Source organism: Melanostigma gelatinosum, assembly GCF_949748355.1.
Source record: "Melanostigma gelatinosum genome assembly, chromosome: 1".
Taxonomy (NCBI): Eukaryota; Metazoa; Chordata; class Actinopteri; order Perciformes; family Zoarcidae; genus Melanostigma; species Melanostigma gelatinosum.
The window spans coordinates 5,112,602-5,126,332 of record NC_136634.1 but is presented as its reverse complement, the minus strand read 5'-3'; the positions used below and the strand labels follow the sequence as shown (position 1 = coordinate 5,126,332).

General features: G+C 41.6%; 1 protein-coding gene across 7 annotated transcripts in view; it reads right to left on the bottom strand.

Moving 5' to 3' along the window:
* Positions 1 to 172: 172 nt before the first annotated feature.
* ap3b2 (adaptor related protein complex 3 subunit beta 2) overlaps positions 173 to 13,731 on the bottom strand; it is a 44,783-nt gene continuing 31,224 nt past the window's right edge. For 4 of the 7 annotated variants that reach the window (XM_079269391.1, XM_079269392.1, XM_079269388.1 and 1 more), the window contains exons 18-27: positions 9,626 to 9,740; positions 8,763 to 8,934; positions 8,359 to 8,524; positions 8,117 to 8,204; positions 7,819 to 7,928; positions 7,441 to 7,669; positions 7,015 to 7,099; positions 6,740 to 6,837; positions 3,707 to 3,845; positions 173 to 3,392 (exon numbers count right to left, since the gene is read on the bottom strand). In XM_079269391.1, the coding sequence (XP_079125517.1) occupies positions 3,206 to 3,392; positions 3,707 to 3,845; positions 6,740 to 6,837; positions 7,015 to 7,099; positions 7,441 to 7,669; positions 7,819 to 7,928; positions 8,117 to 8,204; positions 8,359 to 8,524; positions 8,763 to 8,934; positions 9,626 to 9,740 (1,389 nt within the window). In that variant the 3' untranslated portion in view covers positions 173 to 3,205. The remainder of the gene's footprint in view (positions 3,393 to 3,706; positions 3,846 to 6,739; positions 6,838 to 7,014; positions 7,100 to 7,440; positions 7,670 to 7,818; positions 7,929 to 8,116; positions 8,205 to 8,358; positions 8,525 to 8,762; positions 8,935 to 9,625; positions 9,741 to 13,731) is intronic. The other 3 variants (XM_079269394.1, XM_079269390.1, XM_079269393.1) reach the window with 1 other exon arrangement.

The following is a 13,731-nucleotide window of genomic DNA, read 5'->3' as shown; positions in this document are numbered from 1 at the left end:
CAACATTAATGGAAATAACCCGTCAGAAGTGGTAGAAAAAGTGACCCTTCTGGTACAGTACTTTCTCTAACTGTTCAACACTACAGGAAACGAGGACGTCCCCTGAAATGTTCAGACATTTTTTGGACGGATTATGGAGAATGATTTGAGTAAATAACCCATGACGCATGAGAATGTATCGGTTTTTTTATTTGTATAATAAATAAACTTGTAATACTTCAGGACCACATTTCACAACCACACACAGTTTGAATAAAACACTTTGGATATTTGAAAGCTGATGCAGGTTAAAAAAAAGAAAAAGAAATCGCAAGACATGAATTAAATAATTTTATCCAACCGTTTCTGTGGAAGCATTCTCTTTTGAAGTGGATCTTTACATTAGAAGTATAATTTCTTACTCTTTACATTCTTCATCATGACTGTGACGCAGTAACTACCGGTACAAGTATCAGGTCTGAGTGGTTTAACGGTGAACAATGCAACAGGTACAGAAACAAAAACGTCCACTGCTGCTGACACTCCGCTTTCTATGACGAGGGCTGAAGTTGGACTGTAACGTACTCCTTTGGTAAAACACATTCTCCAACAGTAAAACACTAAATAAAGACACAGATATTGTGTTAAAAGATAAGAAACATGCAGCCGCTGGACACACGAGGGTCCACGACGACAAAAAAGCCACATGACCTCCGACCTGAAAACCAAACCGAAGGCATGAAAACGGTCTCGCCTGACAAATGACATCAAGATAAGACTCAAGTTAAAAGTGTCTCACGTGATCATGAGCACCATTGTACTCTAGGTCTTACAATTCATCCTCATGAACTAAACAGTCACCTTCACACAGTCGGCTGGAAATCAGATTTTAGTTTTCATCTGACTGAGTTAGCTGAAGCTCGAGAACTTGGTGACTCGTGTTAAACTGATTTGTTTCAGTAACTACATTAAAATGAACTTTGCGTCAGAAATTTGTTCTCAGGCAAATTTATGAATTTATAATTAAATGTAAAATGTAAGACTTTTAAATCTTTGTATCTCGTAGCAGTCAACCAATACAAGAGGTTTTCTACTTATTGTTGTCCAGTGTTTGTTGTTATAATGTGCTTCATGATGATTTCAAGTAAAGTGTCATTTTGAGTCATTTTAAAAACAGCAAATGAAATGTTCAGTGTCATCACGCCCACACACTCACTCACGCCACACTTTACGTATAGTAGTGCTGTATTACATGTTGCAATACATACAATAACATTTATACATCTTCAGTTTCTATAAATGCCCCACTTATTGGAATGAACATGTGCACTATGACAGCGAGGCAGATGCTGGAAATCGCAGAATTTTATTCCCAGGAGCAGTTTTCAACTAACAAAGTTTATTGTGCCAAAACGGAATGACTCGGTTATCGGTAGTTGTCTCAGTGGAGCCTTCATGCTACATTCAAGTAATGACTTCAAATAACGGACAATGCCGAGAGTCTGTTTCATTGTGGTGACGCGTTTAGGGGGAATTTATTCCTCCAGTATGTAAAACATTACTTATGTTATTTAAAATGTTAAATTAGTCTGATTATTAATAACTTTAGCTAAAACTGGTGGGACAGATGTGGGAATACTATTTAAAGAATTAGAATTACTTACTTGGGGCACCTTATTTCTAAATAAAATAAACTTCATGGGTGAAACAAGATTTAAAGAAAACAATTGAATTAAGACTTCCTTTTGGAAAAAAATAAATCCTAAAACACGGTTCACCAACTGTGTTTCAGGGACGTCAAGCTGCATCTCATGGCCTTCCTCAGCAGATGGAGTTGTTATCACATGATGTAAGTATGTAAGTGAGATCACATTATTATCATACTTTGGGGTCCATCATTGGATGTGAAAGGCCTCATCTATCGTCCTCGAGGATTAGAATCGCCTCACTGATTCCCAGAGTCAAAACCAAACAGCATTCATTCACTTTTATGCACAAAACTCCCAAAAACTTGAGGTCTGATCCAACTCTACAAACTTCTTTTACTTCAAGGCTTAAAACATACAACTGTCTTTTATTCAATTTAATTTGAGACTATTGATCTTATCTTGAACTGCAGCTTTTATTCTCCTGTTTAATCTGTTTTACGAAATGTAACGGTCGCAATTTTGAACACGTGGTTAATGTTGTGAACTGTCAAATTTGTTTCGGTTTAGGCAGCAAAACGACTTTGGTTAGGTTTAGGAAAAGAAAGGTTTGGGATGAAATACGCATGTTTGTCAAGTGACTCATGTTGCGTATATAAGTTGACATACGATACGTGACGTACCAGAAAGGCTTAATGTAAACAACACCCTGATCTTTTACTAAACCTCACCAAGTAGGTTTGTTGCTTAAACGCAAGGAGATTTATTTTTCTTTACACTACGTCACCTGACTTCCTCCTTTGCTCCTGTCGTACTTACTACCGCCACTAGAGGGCGCTTAACAATAAACGTAAATATGGGTTGTAACAAGCTGCTGTCTCTTCTTTTTATCTTCCATTTTTCTATTCTACTTGACTTACTTTGTGTATTTTTCTATTTGTCCTATGTTTTGTTTCTTTTATATCTTGTCCTCATACCTTTTTGTGTCTTTTGTTAATCACTTTGAATTGCAAATAAACTCGCCTTTCCTTCATTCAGTCACTGCATCCGCTGAGAGGAAGACCACAAGATGTGGTTGAAAGCTTAGAGAACATTGAGTAAGCCGACCTTGTGTTTTGCTCACCTCTTGTCCTGTTATTCAGCGAGCAAATTCTGCTCAATTATTTCACACGACATGAGTCGATGCGGGATCATTTTAAGTGGATTTAAGGTTTAGAAGATGCACAAATCTCTTTTTTTTGTTGACTCAGAAATTTGAGTCAAATAAATCCAATTGGCTCATGGAAGGAAAATAAGTTGCAAAATATTAAAAAGTATTTTTGGATAACGTCATGAAAGAAACTTTAAAAGGGAGAGAGGGATTTCATATCAGGTCTGATTGTCGTAAACATCGCGTACAGCTGTGGCAGGGAATATAGGAGTACTTTCTAAAAGTATAGGGCTCTTGAACAAAACAACAAACTGGAGTTCTGGAAACTTCCTCGCTGACGCTGCTGCTAACAGGAGACCGGAGGAGATGCTACAAGACGATATGCGAGAGGTGAGTTAAGGTGAGGCAGCGGAGGGAGAAAGCTCACGCGTCACTGCGTCAGAGCCAGGTGGATGTCCTTCACCAGCATCGTGCCGATCACCATTTTCTCACAGTTGACCGTCAGCTGGGCGTCGCCTTCCTCTTTGGTCGCCACGGTGGCCAACACCAGGCTGCCGCTGGTCACCGTCCGGCCCGCGAACCTGTGGACAGGATGACCAGGAGGAGGGACAGGAGGACTGAGGTCAAAGTAGCAAAGATCGGAAGTAAAGATGAAGCCACAGAATAAAGGAGGGACACACGTGAGCGTCAATCAGCAGGTTTGGCAACAATTATGCACAAAAAGGAACTTTTAAACATCTCCGCATAACGCTGTGAAGAAATATGCTTGGACACATTACACATACAAGCTTGTACTTGACTTGTGTGAACATGAACAGGATCTCAGCTTCTCTCACAGACAGCGTACAGCCCTCTTTCTAGAGCATCATCAGCAGCATCACAGGAGATTTAGGAGGACGTTTCCTGATGACATTCATTCTAATCGTCTCACCTGCACTCTCTATCTGACCCACAGGGGACTCTGCTGAGGTTGGCGGCGGTGGTCACCCTCTGGACGATGGCGTGTTCGTTCCGACACTTTGCGGCCAGGGTTAGCTTCTCCGTGATCTCGTTCATACCCATCAGCTGACCTGTGGAGGAATGAGCGGAGCGCTGGTCAAACTGGGAAAGCTTTAAAGTTGTAGCTGCCGCCTATTTAACATCTACCAGTAGCATAAAGTGCAACGCAGTTATTAATAACAAGGTGCTGCTCGTACAGTATCAGTATGGGGACTCAGTACAGTGCTGCTTTACATATGACGTCAAATTAGATCTGTTATTTAACGATATTTGCCAGCTACAGACACACACAGTATATGGATACTGTATATAGGGCGCACAACGGTGATTTGATGCAAGACTCAATACAGCAATGAGTACAAAATGCTACTGGAACTTAAACTGGAACGGTCTGATGCTTCCCACTGAAGGTTTCTTGGTGAATTCAAAGCAATAAAACTGGTTCAATGTAGTTTGAAAGGAAGACATTTTGTACCAAAGCATTTACATGAACATTATTTGCATTGATTTCGGAGATTTACAGGTCAAAAGACGTTGAGACATCTGTTTGAAAACTTGATTATATACAGTAAATTTAGTTTCAACAGCGTTTGAATGGTATGTCGGTGTGAAGCAAGTCCTAACTAGTGCTGAAACAATAACTCTTCATCAACAACATAAGTAACTGACTTACCATTTGAGTTACTAAGAAACAAAAACGCCAAACATTTGCTGGTTCCAGCTTCTTAAATAAAGGAATTTGATTGTTTTTTTAAAAATTGCTTGATATCTAATATATTATTCGTATTGTATAGATCACCAGTGCTTCCAAATTTAGGGTTTAGGACCCATCACAAGATAAGGAAACAGGGAAGGAGAGCAGAAACACACAATATCACAACACAAAATAATCATCTGCCTTTTCGTCTGACTTAAATCGCGGTTTATTGCTGATGAATTGCTATGTATTTTATTTATACATATCCAGGCCCTTGGCAAAGTGTTCAGATAAAACACTTCCTTGAGTCCTGAATCACAAAGGCTGGAAAACACTCAAACACTAAACAAACTATTCATTCAGCAGATTAATCACTGATGAAAATATTTGTTTGTTGCATATTGAAATCTAGTAATCAAAACAAAGACGTCCAAAAAAAATTGACTTCGTCAACCAAATATAGCTTGGTTTTAGACATTAAGACGTCTTTCGACCTGCAAATCACAAAAACAATCCGTGCTTACGAGGTTTGAATGTACAACAAACATTGTGACATTGCAACACTTCAGATTCCCAACAGGGTCAGAGGTCATCAGCAGCTTCAAAGCTCAGGAAACAGAAATATGAACGAGCCGGATGTCATTCTTTTTTTGTTCACACGGTGCTTGAAGAGTGACTCGGGATCAGTGGATGAGCAATTCCAGTCATTCCCGGTGTAGCAGAGTGTGAGCGGCCTTTAATAAGATGCAGGTCAGTCTGTCTGCAGCTGCTGGAGATGCAATTAAGTGTTGATTACCAAGGCAGGAGGGGGAGTCAGCCGGAGGCATTAGAGGAGGAGGAGGAGGAGGAGGAGGAGGAGGAGGAGGAGGAGGAGTGGGGTGGTCTGTGTGAGGCTGGCTAAAAGGCAGGTGGGCACACAGATGGCTGGGAAAAACAAATCTATCAACTTACCTAGTAATAGCTTCTCTATGGGGGACAGTGCGAAGAGGGAGGAACCGTGGATATGACACATGTTTAAAGAGTCACTACGGGTTTGTCAGAGCTCACAACTCGCTCAGTGTTAGTCAGGATGGGAAATGGACACCAAACAACAGAAACATGCTGATAACCGGTGTCTGTAGCTGCTTACCAAACACTTAAGACTTGGCTGTATTTCAAAAACCTGGCTGGGGTATTTCAAGTGGTCAGTAAACACTGAGGATATGTCCCAATACCCATCTCAGAAATATACCAACACACGGTAAAAAACACCGCTTCAAGGAAGTATTCAGCGCTAAATGTATCCGGTCTACTGCGAAACATCAGCTAGTGTGGTCGCACAACGAACATTTCACTGTGTACTGATACCAGGACTGTATCAGACTTTAAAAATAATAGAGAAGAGCTGCATGCTCTTGAATAACTCAATTAAGTCTTTATTGACTATATTACTCCTAAATGTGCTTCTTTTTTTCCCCTCATCTGAATATAACTGTAATACTTGATGTTTCATCCTGTATACGTGTTCTTTATGTGGAAATTAGGGTGTTGAGCTGGACCCTTAGTTTCCTGCACTGATGAAACTATTGTGCAGCAAACAGTTTGACATAAAGAAACATACAACAGTGCAATACTGTGATTATTCATGCGACTATGTACTCTAACTGTTGTGTCTATAATGGGACGATGACAAAAGAATACAAAATTTAAAAAAAGTGACTAAATGCAAAGTAAACTCTCACCTGTGTAATTACAGGTGTTGCATTTATTTCAAGGTGATACAAATAATTTTCTAAGTGATGAAACTTTTTCACTCTACATAAAATGTGTAAAATCTGATCGTAGAGCGCCAGAAATACAAATGTTTTTACTGACACAAAACATGACGGTCCAACGCCTGTTTAGCAAAAACAGCATATGAATCCCTTCAATATGATCTCAGAATAATAATCTGTGTGATGAGTGATGGAAAGGAAATAATGAACATATTTGGAAGAGCTGCAAAACCCTCAAATAAAAGCACTCGACTTCAAATGGCGATGAAATGAACTGCAGTGTAATTCACCTTTACAAAAAGACCAAATCAATATGTCATCAAATGTAAAACACGGGTCTAAGTGGACTGCATATATGTGATCAGAAGATATTGCCCATGTCAATCCGTTAATAAAAATAAAATAAATCTACCCTCCTCCACACAGTACAGACATACCAACTCCCCCGTAAAGTCAGTGTTTTCTATATTCTACAGTCATTAATAGAGTACTTTCGTTTCCTTTTATCGCTCACCTTGCTCTTTTTTAAACTCATTTTCTGTCAGGAAGACGGGCCTCATCAGCTCCCCGACCGGCGGCTGAATCGACACGAAGAATTTCCTGGTGTGAGTGCTGAAAATAGAGAGACGCGTGAAAAAACAAAACCAGCTGTTTAAGGAATTGTTATCATATTTCTAAAAAGGACAGAGGGTTGTCTGCACTTATGTGCTCTAAACATTTGTACTATGAGAGGACTGCAGGCGTTGAAACGCAGGAAGTCTACACATTAAAACACAGAATCCATCTCACCACAGCTGGAAGTTCGCCGCTTGCGTTGAGTCACAGAAATCGATGCCCATCACAGCTGTGGCCGTCTCACCTGCTGGCAGCAGCTCTGTCAACGTGCAGGAATAAAAAGCCAGCAGTGTTGACACACGCACGAATAAAACAACACAAACCGCCAGTCAGCAACTTTGATCTGAGATTAAACATGTGTCCGCCACTGCAGCACGGATACTAAAAGATGCGAACGCTGGTGAGACAGCTTACAACATGAAAAAATGTGTATTTATATTCAACTAGAGAATTCATTTTTATTACAAAGATGCGGTTTTATGGACGTCCATTGGCAAACTTATTGCATTATTTCCTTTTATTCTTCTACAGTAACTACAAAGACATTGTATCCCATGAGAAGTTGTCGTCCCCGTCGGGCCCCACCCGCCCGTCACTCACCGATCTCTGGAAACTCTTTGACCCTCATCCCGGACTGCAGCTTCACGTCCTCCATGTGCAGGCTCTTGGTTTCCGAGGCGGCGTTGTTGGTGAACTGCACCTGCACGGCCACCATGTTGGCGTCAGGGCTGAACGGCTGTCGACTGAAGCAGTACTCCACCGACAGACCCTCCCCTCTGATCCGGTGCAGCAGCTCGTAGCTCTTCAGTGCGCTGGAGGGAGAAATGGCCTGCAGGCAGAGGAGGAGATGAAGAACGGGTTGATATAAGTTAGCATGCAAGGTATGAGATGTGGAGACTATAGAGTTACGTCCACGCCTGCCTGAACTCACATCAGTTTTTGCCACAGAAGAAGAAGAAGGACATGCGATGTACTTACTGCCGGAGAGAGAACGGCGTCAGACATAGACAGTCCCTCCAGGTCGGTCACGAGGCTGTTGGACAGGAAGGTGTTGACCGGTGTGACTTGAGGAGAGGGAGCAGGTTCGACTGGGACAAGAGACGAGAGTGTGAGACGCATTCAACAAGATGTCCCCAAATTCAGACTGTATTCATCCATTTGTTATATTATCTCTTGTGGGTATTTGTTTCCAACAGTGATTAGGAGAAACAATCACACGTCCACTGAAGTGAGCGTCATTGCTGTCGTATTCTCTTTGAGAGAGAGAAAAACTCACAGTCATCGAGGTCGAGCAGAGACATCTCTTTCTTCTCTTTCTTGCTCTCTTTCTTGACCGGCTTAGAAGGAGGTTTAGATTCAGCTGCCTGAGAGGAGATGAAAGAAAACCGACGATTACTTTGTGAAGACTAAATACAGGAATGTTCGGTCCATTAGTCAATGAGTGAATGTTATTTTAGTTGTAGATGGGGTCCTAAATTCAACTGTAATTGACATTTTAGAGTGTTTTGTTTCCAATACCTTTTTTTTCTTTTTGACTTCTGCCTCAGACTCCGAGTCTTCCGACTCCGATTGGCTGCTTTCAGACTCGCTCTCTTCGTCCTCGTCAGATTCAGACTCTGAGTCGCTCTTGCGTTGTTTACTCTTCCTCTCGTGTTTCCTCTCTTCTTCGTCACTGCTCTGCTCGCTGGAAAGGAAAGCAAACTTCAGCGGTCCCATTTAGGATGCTGCAGTTATTAACATCATAAGGGACGAGACAGATTCCAACTAAACTGGATCTGTGAAATGGTCTGTACAAGAAGAGAATGAAGGGACCTCCATTAACCACAGAGTGGGCTTTCTGTACGAATGAGAGCAGGTCAAACAGTCTAAATATTTGGCACAAAATAAAATATCATACATTAAATATTAACAGAATGTGCTACCTTTCACTTTCTTGCACTGGCTTCTTTAATTCTTTCTTAATCTTCTGCTTGTCCTTTTCCTCCTCTTCCTCCTCCTCAGACTCGGAGCCTTCCTCACTCTCTTCGCTCTCCGATCCGGAGCCGCTCCCCCCGATGCCGCTGCCGATCTCCGAGCCGCTGGCAGAGTCCGACTCTGAAAGACGGAGAAGATCGGGATCAGAGGGCGAGCGGGTCAGTTATTTTACACAGAAACCAGTGAAGACTACCCGGTAACAGTGCACAGCATATCCAGTGACATTTGTACTGTGTAGTATTGGGCAAGTTACAATAAAAAAGATTAAGCAGCACCAATGACATTCCCAGATTTTCGGTCTCTTAGGTGCACACACACAACAATGCGACTAAAAAGATATTGCAAAGACAGTTGTGTTACACCTGCACTAAAATATTATCAACATATTAGGATTTTGTTGTCAATAATTTGGTGTAAGTCATGGATGGCTTTTATTGATATTTTAAGTGATCTTGTTCATCTTTACAAAGACTGAACAACTTGTCAGATGGAAAATGGCATCCAGACTTTTGTCTCTTATTCCTCATTGTTTCAATTTGAATATATGTCACACCAGAGAATTATGGAACAGATTTAGAACATTACTGAGCCTTTTTTAAAAATTAACGATATACACTTATGACCATTTTTATATTAAGACTTTTCATAGGATTTGTTGACAATATGAAGAACATTGAATCATGATATGTCTCCCTAAAGCAAACTCCATTCACGTCGGCTTGCAGCAAAACTCTCATGCTCGCACACAAACATCTACTGGACTCATGAGACGAAAGGGTGCGACGGCACAGACACAGCCCGTTTGAGATACCACTGTCAGCTGACTCCGTCGGCCCGGACTCGCCCTCCGAATCAGAGTAGAACGGCTTCTCCACCTTCTTCTCCTTCCTCTTCTCTCGGCTGCTGCATTTGGTCCATTCGGGCACCTGGAAGAGGAAGTTGAGAACAGTAAGTCGTCGGCTCCGCCTCGCTGAAGAACCTCCTCGGACAGAAGCGGCGAGAGACGTGGGCAGATTACAGTAGCGTGGCCATGAATGCCTCTGCCTGGGCGTGATGCAGCCAAATGAAGCCAGCCATCAGATGTGCTTTTAGACATTCTGACAGTCGGAGGAGAAATTCGGTGCGGACACCAATGTATTTTTGTGCACAGATAGCACCAGGTGATGCCTTCATGACCAGTTGCAGAAATGTTTTTTCTTTTAAATACAGGGAGCAGTTCCATTAAGAGAAGTGATGTCTTTGAGGAGCGGCGACTATCCTCCCACACAAGAAAAAAAAGAAATTGATCCGTCTCGCTCTGTCTGTGACCAGACTCATGAACTGGAAACATCAGCTAATGAGTGTGGACATCCCCAGACCCCATTTAAAACCCACGAGGCTGCTAATGAATCTCGACGGGTCAGAGGTCAGCACGTCCTGCTAAAAGAATCACTTCTTTAATGGTGGAGCCCGAGGAAGAGGGCGCTGTGTTTCAGGTAGCTTTGGCTGAGCTAAGCACAGAACAGCAACTACGTCAGGCGAGGGGGGGGGGTTCAAAAAGCACTCTGGGTTTTGCCGCTATATGGGTTGAGGCTCAACGAGGTTGGGCTCTTTGCCGCCAACTGACTCACACTCGTTAATGTTGTGACTCTTTCAAGCAGCGTAAAAACCTGGTAGATGTAGAAAAGAAAAAGATTGGGATGGAGGTGAGATAAGAAAGAAGAACGGTTGTTGTTGTTTTTAGATAAAAAGTCAGGAAAGTAAGAGAAAACAGGCAGAGGAAATGTTTCTGGGTCTAAAAAAGAAGACGTGTGAGAACAGCTTCTGATATCAGAGACAAAAATAAACGCCAAATTTGTGTATTTACCGCAATATCTGGCAATTAGGTAGCTAATAAAACGATCAAGGGATTTGTCTTTTTTTCCCTGTTAAAATCAATGCACTCCAATATAACTTAATTATACTGTATACACCTAAATAAAGAGAGAAAAGGTCAACATTAACATTCACTACTTACTAATACGTCAAGCAAATACACAGGAATGCATTCAGTCTTCATCAGTGACAAAGCATGATGTTGTTCTAGCATGGATTAGGATGACGAGGTGGGACGGGACGGGAGAGCTCTGGATCACATCACTCAGAATCACAACAACAACAACAACAACAACATTTGTGACACATTCACAGCTGGCAAAACAATCCGCTCAAGGTCCACTTACTCTCTTGTTCTGATGTCTTTTGGATGAATCACATTTATATCGCACCTTTTAACCAAAACGCTTTACGATTTACCCCTCATTCATCTTTATCATCAACAGACGAAGATTGCCAAGTTGTCATGAAACTGTAGCGGTGAAAACTTTCTGTTATTCAGAAGGACTCTGGGACGTCTTGTCCCCGTCGGCTTAAACTGAAGTGAGTAAGTGGACCTTGAGTGGAGATTCTGTCAACTGCAAGTGTCAATCTCAGCTGTGTAAATGCTCAGAATAATGAAATATATAATATAATGGAAAGTTTGAACATCTGCAGATCCTTGACAACTGAGAAAATGTCATCTGCTGATGAAGACCATGATGTCGTCAAAAGCTCCAGGACAGGAAACTGAATGGACCTCGAGTTTAGAGACAACTGCAGTCAGGCTCAGCTTTCTAATCCTTTTGACTCGTTTCAGTTGCTACTTGAATTCCTCTTTACGATTTGACATTACCTCTTATTCCACAACTTCAAAACATGATCATTTGTGTATCTTCATGTTAACCTCGTTCCACTTCGGACAAATGCAGCCGCCTCTTTAAATATGAATCAGCACTGAGGAGTAGAATCGTATTAATCTCATCAACTCGACCATCATCAGTTACTACATTATGACAACCAGAGAGAGAGAGACTATGAGAGGAAAGAGAGAGCAGTCTTTAAAGCACACATCACCACACTCTCAAACTGAGGCGGGGGGGGGGGCACCTCTCTCCGGCCTCCTAGCAAGCTGATCCGCCCCTCGCCGGTGGTTATGACTTCCTCCATCTGTGGAGATGCATAACGTGCAGAGGGAGAGCAGCGGATGTAATGGGACACTCACACTTTGATAATGACCCAGCGAGGCTGTTGTGTATCATACGTCATTGCTGAACAGTTTTTTCAAAGCAAACCTTCTTTTATTTTGGTTTTTAGACTGATTTATAACTAACTTCGAAGCCGTCCAATCACTGTTGAGATTTGAGACTTGTGCTTGAGATCAGATGAGTTTAAGTGTCCCGTAATCGAAACCACCCATCATGTTTAAATGTCATTGTGATGGATTTTACGCTGCTGGATATCACCTAAATATATTCATTATTATTTACGATTTTTAAACATTTGCGTAACTAAAACTTTTTTCAACAATTCATCCATCGCTTTTAGCTATTTCAAGGTTCTCATTGTTTGTGCCAACAAGTTGTTCCTGACCCAGGGTCAGGTGTTTCAGCTGATGCTGGGAGGAGACTCCTGTGCAGTATTGGTTTTTATTTTGTTTTTTTACCAAATTACAATCTGTACATTTCAAATAAACTAATCCATGATTTTTCCATGTACTGGATGCAACTAAAGTGGTACTCCCTGCAAGACCATAACTCATAATCACAATAGATCATCACCTCTCCAAATGTAAGTCTTTATTTTAACTCAATGTTATCCTGATGAAATGTAACATCATTTTGCAATTGCGATGGCCTAAAATCATTGAAATTAGGGAAAACATTTAGAGATTTTTTATGAACAGCTGCCATGTTTCACCAGTTTGAAAGCAAAGATCAAAACTCCTGCGTTTCTCTAGTCAGGTATAGAAACGGTTGATGTCGATGTGTCAGTTGACATCAGAAGCTAATTTCATTTGATCCCTGCCAGGCCACCATAAGAGAGGTTAAACTGGGTTAAGGCATTGCAATCCCAGCTGCAGCTATGAGGTCTGCAGTCAGAAAATCAATCCGACGTCGGCGCTTCTTTGAGTTCTCAAAACAGAGCTGCATCATGACATTGTTCACTGTGATGGATCAGCTATCTCAAGCAAGTTTCACCGCTCAAGAGAAACACTATCTGCCTGGAGAGCAGGGATTAAATGCTTCGGAAATCAAATCAATAATGTAACTCAATGCACCTGTGGCCTCATCTTGAAATCTGCATCACAAGTAAACGACAAGTTAACACCGGGTATGGAACATAAAGCTGAGAGTCAAAACAAACTACACCATAATCACAATAATGAACAAATCTGTGACGACAAAATCAAGCCTTGAGGTCGCTCCCGCAGTTTAAAATCAAGTGATTTTACGAGTCTTGATTTTGACAAAGAAGTGACACGTTCAAGTCCTGATTTTATGTCTTTGTTTAGATCACACTGCTGGTTATGAACCGATGGCACGTGGAGTGAATGGGATGGAGAAGAAGAGGGGGGACTTTGGTGAGTTGGGATGAAGCTCTAGAAATACATTCAGATCGAATTAAAGTTTGATTGTTCAGCTATACTCATGAAGAGGATAACTTAAGGGCAATAATTAAGCAATACATTGATGCCTAATATCAACTATTAGCTGCATCTGTACAGAAATATTGGTGTTATTTTAGGTCAACCTTCAACAGGGACTACAGGAGGTGGTTCACTGCGGTTGATACCGATTTGTCGTGAAAACTTAAGCTGTAGCTCCCAAATCGGTTCCCTTCTGTATCGCATGTGCTATTGGCTCAAACGTCGGTGAGAAATCACTCGGACGGGTCGAGTGAGCTGCTGCCGAACAGAAGCAAGTGCAGCAGAGAGGGCGAGGGGGTTCAACACCACCGACTGTGTTTTGATCGTGAATCAGAAGTCATTGAATAGAGGCTATAACCCTCTTTTCTCCTTTATTCATTTCCCTTCATGGAGTGGGGGAGTGGTGAAGCAGCATCCTTTTGGAAATAGATGGA